The sequence below is a fragment of the Cornus florida genome, unplaced genomic scaffold, assembly GCF_030987335.1.
Source record: "Cornus florida cultivar Cherokee Brave unplaced genomic scaffold, ASM3098733v1 CherokeeBrave_3.0.0_Hap2_Chr09, whole genome shotgun sequence".
Taxonomy (NCBI): domain Eukaryota; kingdom Viridiplantae; phylum Streptophyta; class Magnoliopsida; order Cornales; family Cornaceae; genus Cornus; species Cornus florida.
Genome location: NW_026775579.1, coordinates 52,711,100 through 52,719,742, shown reverse-complemented (window position 1 = coordinate 52,719,742; position 8,643 = coordinate 52,711,100). Strand labels below are relative to the sequence as shown.

The following is an 8,643-nucleotide window of genomic DNA, read 5'->3' as shown; positions in this document are numbered from 1 at the left end:
AAAGCCTTAGGAAGTTGATGTTTCTCTGAAAAACAAAGTTGATTTTTCTGTTTACTTTCTAGAACATACACTTATTCACCTAGTAAGGTTAGAGTTGTAGTGTTCGAATCCTGATCGTGATCATCCAGTGGTATTAACATCGATCAGACAAAACATATTTTCTTCTACATCATTCAGACAATTAAAGAAAAGAAGTAAACGCAATCACACTTTGGAAGGGTTGGAGCATTCGTGGAGTGCTGTCTGATCTACTTGCTACTCTTCTACAGATATCAAGTGTAAGCCTGAGGTTAAGTTACTGTTGGACGGGGAGTCGCAAAGCCAGAGGATCGTCAGCTGTTGGTGTGATGTAAAACGATAGGGTGTGAGCAAAAGTCAAAGTTTGGTATACTTTGTTCCAAGCATAGTGGATTGGTTTACTTTGGACTGCTCTAGTCCACGAGATTTTTCCCATAACAGTTAACATATTTTACCAACTGGGGTTTCCTCGCTAAAATCCCGGTGTCTTCTCTACCTTTATACTTTGCTTTATTTTATCTGCATGTGATTAACTATTTAACTGTTAAAATAAGTAAAGTTGGTAACGACATAAATCGGTTGTTTACAAAACTTAAAACTTTTCTGTTTACATTCCGCTACGTACTACTCACAAAAAGTCTTATAATTTGCGAATTAGTGCAAAAGCAGTTAATCTATGCAATTAATTACAAAAGTCCCTTAATAAGAAAAATACACATGCAGATGCATACACAATCACGCTTGTGATTAACAGAACAAAGTTTTTAGCTTTAAGCCTTTGACAAATGCATCTTCTTCATATGAATATCACAAACTCAAAACAAATAGGAAAAGATACAAATATTTTAATCATATGGTGTTATTCAAACAAAGTGAAAATGCCCAAGTCAAGATGGTGTTATGGGTCCACAAGGGTGATTTGTTAAAGTACCCATAAGCTAACTACCCATTTCTAACATCACACCAGAGAGACCTTAGCACAGTGACTCAATGCTGAAACCCTCATTTGCGCACAAACCTTGAGATAAAGCGTGCACGTTTTTTATTGAGTGCCTCTTTTTCTTTATCTATTTCTTTATCCAGCTGTTCACCTTTTTTATTGAGTGCCTTTTTTTCTTTATTTAGTTGTGCAAGTTTTTTATTGAGTGCCTCTTTTTCTTTATCTAGCTCTGCACGTTTTTTCTTGAGTGCCTCTATTGCTTTATCTTGCTCAGCAGAGATGGTGAATGTACCATCACTCTCCTGATCTTCTTCACTTTCCACACTGGAGTCTTCTTCAACCTCATCACTTTTCACGCTGGAGTCTTCTTCAACCTCTTCTTCAGCCACCTCATCACAGTCGTCAAGAACGTCCAAAGATAACTTTGTGCCAAATGAAGGTATACCTTCTAAGAAACATCAATAGAGTCAAAACATAATTTTGCATTATTAATTCAACATTATATCACTTCATGTTTATATTTGAAAAATCATAAATTGTGCAGATGGTGAATAGAACGTGAGTAACATAGTGGCATGCATTCTATATAATAAGAAGTTGGACATTGGAGATTCCATTTTTTTTTTTTTTGACCATATTCCAATTAATTTAAACTATAAATATTGAGTATACTTTTAAAGATTAATAGCATTACCAATACACTATCTTATACTATATTATGTCTTTAAACCTGCAAGATGCGTCCATGTACCTAGCTATATCATGCTTGGTGTTTTGGAACATTTTAAGTCCATGTATTCTAAGATCTGAAATTTAGGAAGGCCTCACAGTCAAATACAAACCATATCTACCGGAGACCATGTCAAATTATGTGATCGTTAGGAATTTCTATGATATTCATGCGTGATGGTATATATTCAATATATATATATATATATATATAGATAGATAGATAGATAAATCACACTTTGTGCAGCAGCAGGAAGAGAAGCCAAGAGTTGTAGCAGATTGAAGGAACATGTATTCTAAGATCTGAAATTTAGGAAGGCCTCACAGTCAAATACAAACCATATCTACCGGAGACCATGTCAAATTATGTAATCGTTAGGAATTTCTATGATATTCATGCGTGAGGGTATATATTCAATATATATATATATATATATATATATAGATAGATAGATAGATAAATCACACTTTGTGCAGCAGCAGGAAGAGAAGCCAAGAGTTGTAGCAGATTGAAGGAACATGTATTCTAAGATCTGAAATTTAGGAAGGCCTCACAGTCAAATACAAACCATATCTACCGGAGACCATGTCAAATTATGTGATCGTTAGGAATTTCTATGATATTCATGCGTGATGGTATATATTCAATATATATATATATATATATATATATATATATAGATAGATAGATAGATAAATCACACTTTGTGCAGCAGCAGGAAGAGAAGCCAAGAGTTGTAGCAGATTGAAGGAATGTTTCATCTTAATCAAAAGTAGTTGGCTATATGCCAACATATGTCCACAGTCAATCTATTCCCACACATATGCACCCAGATCGATTTACACACATTAAATCTGGTACACGACACCAAATCACAACTTCTTCATATTAAGGGCTCTTTTTACTATGTGGAATTTCTTAGAAATTAATATCTAAATGCAGTAACATATAATGTCAAAAACTGGACTAATAAACAAAATTTTTAATTTTTTTTTTTTTTTTTTTTTTGCTTTTCTACTTTAAATAAACTTTGCTCCAACATTGTTGCATTTTCTTATATTCCTATCAAGATTTGAGGCTTTGAACGTATGCTAAGAATTCAGAGGGAAAAAAAATAAAGAAAGAATATATATATATATATATATTAAGGGCTCTTTTACTATGGGGAATTCAAAAAGGAATATAAGAAACAAGCCAAATCTAAGGATAAGGTGGCATAGACATGTTTCTATGCATGTAAATATATTATATGTTTTATTATAGTGTAATATTTAATGTTGTTTTAAAAGAATATACACAATTAAATTAAATACGATGTGATAAAAGAAAAAGGTTTCCATCTATTTCTTCTCTAGGAAACTCATCTCTACTATTAAAATTGAGTTTTCTTCTTTTTCTATCATGTCATGTCAATGATTGAAGTTTCCAATTTGGTTTCGACTGCTGACTCATATTTTGTACTTGTACGACATATGTATGCAAAGAGAAATAGGAAAGTCTGTGTCACTGAGATATACGCACATCCAAGCAAATTGCTCTCCTCAAATTTAAACGAACAATACTAAATCAATAAATTTCAGCATGCCATGTTCACTAAAGAATAATTTAACCATCTTTTGTTACGACCAAGTTAGAGATTTTCACTAAACATCCTATTTTGTCTAAAAAATGATATATAATAGAGAGAAGAGAGAGGGCAGCATATACGAAGGATGATTGAGACAGTAAGGTCCTCTAAATTGGGGAGATAGTTGTTGCAAGTGAAATCAAATTCAGAATAAATTATGTTTTCCTTGTTATCAAAATTTTGACAATACCTAAATCTAATAAATTTATGAATCTTTGGTTAAAGTGAACCAGCATAACACTTGGAATCACTTGAAATATCAATTTCTTCCAACTTATCATGTTACACACCCCACATGCCCAATGACCAAGATGAAAACTAGTAGTGATCATAAAACAACTTACAGACTTGGTACCTACCAATATGCAGCTCACGTCTCGTTTTTAGGTGATCCACTTTTGTTGTTACCGTTGCTTTCAGTGCATCTACATCCGCTTGAAGCATTATAATCTCTTCATCTGCTTTAGCAATTGCAGATGTTGATGTTGATGTTGATGTTTTTTTAATCTCTACTTCCAGTACCCCTGCATCATTCTTATCATCAAGTCTACTAGCTAAGGACTATTCTCAAATCATGTTGAATATTAATCACACTCCACATGCGCAATAATAAACATGATCACATTTTTTAGTACAACCAAGTACAAAACAACTTACCAACTTGATAGTTTTTAATATGTTGTTTACGTATCTCTTTAAGTTCATCCAATTTTGTTGTTAATGTCTTCAATTTTGCTGCTAGTGTCTCTAATTTTGCTGTCAGTGGATCTACCTCTGCTTGAAGCATTATAATTTCTTCATCTACTTTAGCAATGGCAGGATCATCTATTGTGGCACTTAAAAATGCCTTTTTAATCTCCATTTCCACTATCCCTGCAACATTCTTCTCATCAAGTCTACTAGCCAAGGACCATTCTCAAATCATGACGTAAATAAACAAACTTCACATGACCCAGTAATAAACATGATAACTTCTTCTAATACAACCAAATATAAAACAACTTACCAACTTGGTAGTCACTAATATGTTGCGCACATTTCCCCTTAAGTTCATCCAATTTTGTTTTTAGTGTCTCTAATGTTGCAGTCAGTACATCCACCTCTGCTTGAAGCATTATAATCTCTTCGTCTTCTGCCAAGGACCACTCTCTTTCCAGTGAAGGATGAATCTGACAAGCAACCAAAAGTTAAGGAATTTGGTTCTAGTACATTGTTAAGTAAGAAAAAAAATTTACATAAGACCCGTGAAAACCATTCTTTGTGAGGATGAATGTCAATAATTATATAATGGGCTATTATTTAATGATTGTTCATTCACAACATGCATTTTTGAAGTATATAATCAGAATCTATAGGATTGGGATTTCAGTAAAGAAAAGGAAATCAAATGAAATCTCATTTATGCATTTACAATAATTTGAAATTTAGAAAACTAAAAGAGGGGCAGAGTTGGACATATTGCAAAGTCTATTTGGTAATTTTCAAATACCATGAAATTGATTATTTTTCATGAGAGTAAAGATAATATTTATTATTACCATAAATTCGATTTTAAAACCATCAAAATCCTGCTATTCCAAACACAATGTTATGGTGGTTCAAAGACCAAAATTGGAGTAGAAAAACTCATGAAATGAAATCAAATAGTGAGCAATGTAGGTCTCTATCAAATAGCTGAAATTAAATTAGTGCGTACCTCATCATACACGCAACTAAGATGAGCAACATAGTGACATTCCTCACAGTAATAAGTTGGATGATGGTATCCTCTCCGTTTCTCACAAATGTCACAATAATATTCCGAGTCTTCATCGTCATCTGAATTGTCAATGACGGGAGAGCGAGTGAGGGTGAGTGAATGTCTGTCATGACAGCTATGTTTAATTGTATGTGGTAATTTGGGAAGACAGCACAAGTTGAGAGTGAAATCGCATGGCACACAACGGAAAAAAGGCAAACCTAGGCTACGTCCACAAATGCACTCATTTTCGCTAATCCAGTTATGGCTGAAGAAAGTAAGAGGATGGTGGTGAAGTTGATCAAATTTGAAAGTGGAGTAGCTTAGCGAAGCACATGCAACATCTATTGCAAAGTGACACTCGGCACACCAGTACTTGAAGCCTAAAACAGAACATTTACATGCCGCGCATGATGAGGAACGGTCACTATATTTTTTATCCTGGAGCTGAAGACGGTGTGGAGAATGAAAGGGGTGTTTGATAAATGGTGGCAATTCAGCGCATGATTTGTGTAGGAAAAGCTGGCATTCAAGACAAACATAGACTGTACCATCCTCGATGGATATAGCACAAGCAGCACAGAGAAAACTAAAATTCCCTTTGGTATCACAATCACAGGGAAGCAGATCATGACGGTGGGTGAATGTGAGCTGGTTTTCAATGGCTTTGGGTTTCAGAGAAGCGCACCTTACGTCCAGATTAAAATTACATTCAGAACATCTGTAGTGGAAACCATTCTTAAAATCCCCACAGGCGTTGCAGAAATGCATGAAAAAAGAACGAAAATTCTGGAGAGCGAGAGGATGAGGGTGAAAGTCATGTGTGATCTGCTGTATGAGTTGGGCACATGATTCATCCATGATAACGGGGCAATCTAAACAAACATAGATGATGGCCTTGATGGGTATGGGTAGGTGGCACATGGAGCATGAAAAACCAACATCCTTATTATCCCTATTGCAAGGAATCAATGGATGGGGGTGAGAGAACATCCGCTGCTCATCCTCCGAGTGATTTTTGGTAGTGGGAATGAGCGTAGCGCATTTAACGTCCAGCTCAAATTTACATTCAAAACAGTTGTAAATGAAGCCCTGACACTTCTCGGAGCACGCATTGCAGCGAGGAGCACCTCTTTCATAAGATGATTCAAAGAGTAGAGTGAGTGGATGTTCCTTGTGAAAGGGGTGTCGTATCTCTGGCGGCAATTTATAACATGATCTGCAGACCCAATACTTGCATCTTTCGCAACCATAACAATTACCGAAGATAGCCTCCCCGCACCCTTTGCAAACCTCCCATATGGATGAATTGAAGCCGTAGCGTTTCAAGTCATGCCTGTGGATGAAATGTTTATAGGTAATCTCCATCTCCGTCTCCCTCTTTCTGTGATCCAAAACAATAACTGAGTGACTACAAAAAAATATATATATTTAAGAAAAATTGTTTCAGTCAGAAAGCCAAAGACTGAAGAAGGTGGAAGAACAGAGGAGAGGGAAGAATGTGGTGGAGAAGAAGGTGAAAAAGAAAGCTGTAGAGTGTCGGCTACTACACCATAAAATAGATAAAATAAATTAACTTGGACACAGTTGGGTAAGAATTGTTGGCCCTCATGTGAGTATTTTCTGAGAAATTTGAATACAATTTTCATTAACAAGCTAGAAATTAACATTTCAAAATTTTGTACAAATTGTATTTTCCTTATAATGATGTTTATATGTCTAAAAAAATAAATTCCATTCGGTACTTCCATATGTAATATTAATAAGAAATTATATGATTATAAGACTGATTTCAATTTCATTTGCCGACCTACCAAACAAGTCTTCCAAAAAAAAAAAAAAAACAACACAAGTCTCCCCACCTATTACACTCCTATTATTGTAAGGAGTATTCGTCCCACATCAGATCCGGATGTGAGAGTGATTGGGTATAAATGGGTGGGTATAAATGGGTACTACCCAACATCTTAAGCTTTTGGATAAATAAGGAAGTGCCCACCCATTACAATTGATAGCAAAGCTAGACCCAGTCTTTAATCTAGTATCATGCCAAGTGCCAGGCCGAAAGGCGTCCGAATGGACCACCAGAATAGACAGGATGGCCTGACCGCAACGAGGAACGTTGCCAGTTCGAAATGAGCAAGCTTTTGGATTAATAAATCACCATCCCTCTCTTTCTGTGAGTGATCCAAACAAAGAAAAGAGTGACTACAAATTTTTTTTTTAAGAAAAATTGAATTGTTTAAGTCAGAAATTACACCAAATCCGAATTAAGCAAAAAGTAAAAGAAGAGGGGTGGTGGGGTGAGCCACCACTGATCAGAGTCTAAAAGCAAAAGCAGTACCTAGTCATGAGGAATCTTAAAAGAAAAAGAGGAAAACGAACAAAAGGGTAAAGTGAAAGCGGGTGGGTGGAATTAGCTTTACGGTGTTGGCTACTACCACTACTAGCTAGAGAAGGTGGAAGAGTGAATAAAGTGGTGAAAGCTTGGGAAGCGAAAGTGAAAGTGTGTGGAAATAGCTTTACGGTGTTGGCTTTGGCTACTAGAGATTTCTACAAAGAAGAATGCGTGATAGTTGGGTAAGAGTTGTTGGGCCCAATGCGTTGAGAACTTTCTGCGCATCTGCAGTTGCTGTAGCTGTAAGTAATAATTTTGTATTTCAACACTAATTTTTTTAACAGGTTAGTAAAGTCGGTAGATCTGATATGTTGAAAAAAAATTCAATTACTTTGAAAAAAAAATATAGCATGATGCAATTGTAATTTCTTTTTTATTATTAGTACAACCATTCATAGCAATATTTTCCAGAATCATAAACATCAAAAAAAATTCATATGGAAAGCATGCTGACATACATAACCAATGTCAGCAACAATATTACCCTCTCTATTCACCCAACAAAGATTGAGATGATAATGCAATTGCAAGAGAAAACAAACATCCTCTTGAACAACTGCAATGGAGCTTTGGTTAACAGTAGACTTTGATATAGCCCAGCAATCACCTTCCACATCTGGTTCGAGAAAACACCACTGAACAGCCCACTTAATGGCATGTTTGGCAGCAAGAGCTTCAGCCATTACAGCACAATCAACAGGGCCCCAACAGCATGTACCAGCATTACGAAGCTTCCATCTGTAGTTTCTCACAACTAGACCCCCTGTGGCTGGCTATACCAGACTCTTACTGATAAGCAGCATCATAATTTATCTTGAAACAGCCCATTGTTGGAGGACACCATCTGATAAACTTTATAGCTGACCCATGAACCACTGGTACTTTATTTTCCATAACCACAGCTTTAAATTCCTCCCATTGATTCAAAGATAAAAAGCAAACTTCATGTTCAGATGAAATCTTTCCCTCAAAAAACAAAAGATTTATACACTTCCATAAGTTCCAACAAATATATGCCAACATACTCATCAGATTTAGACCACAAAATTATCAGAGGCTTGAACCAACTATTCCAAGAAAGATGAGTATAACTACAAACCTCCAATCTCAGTGGGCTTTGTTTCCAAACTTTCATAGCTATTGGGCATTCCAGAAGTATATGTTCAATGGACTCCCCAGCTAAACCACATCT

General features: G+C 35.7%; 1 protein-coding gene across 2 annotated transcripts; it reads right to left on the bottom strand.

Annotated features, from left to right (window-relative positions):
- Positions 1-676: 676 nt before the first annotated feature.
- Positions 677-6,666, bottom strand: LOC132273932 (uncharacterized). Of its 2 annotated transcripts, none has more exons than XM_059775041.1 (5): positions 5,012-6,666; positions 4,322-4,484; positions 3,973-4,188; positions 3,675-3,839; positions 677-1,403 (listed from the first exon to the last, which is right to left on the bottom strand). In XM_059775041.1, exons 1-5 carry the CDS (start codon positions 6,419-6,421, stop codon positions 1,021-1,023), a joined length of 2,337 nt encoding a protein of 778 aa, XP_059631024.1. In that variant the 5' UTR covers positions 6,422-6,666; the 3' UTR covers positions 677-1,020. The 2 variants fall into 2 exon arrangements, with proteins under 2 accessions (XP_059631024.1, XP_059631023.1); XM_059775040.1 differs by having other exon boundaries at positions 678-1,406; positions 5,012-6,664.
- Positions 6,667-8,643: the final 1,977 nt, after the last annotated feature.

Excerpts from the sequence above, each read along its gene's own strand:
- LOC132273932 (XM_059775040.1), bottom strand. The coding sequence starts at position 6,421 with ATGGAGATTACCTATAAACATTTCATCCACAGGCATGACTTGAAACGC. Across the intron at positions 3,840-3,972 it reads TATTAAAAACTATCAAGTTG|GGGTACTGGAAGTAGAGATT; the intron begins GTAAGTTGTTTT and ends AGAATGATGCAG. Across the intron at positions 1,407-3,674 it reads GAGACGTGAGCTGCATATTG|AAGGTATACCTTCATTTGGC; the intron begins GTAGGTACCAAG and ends GATGTTTCTTAG.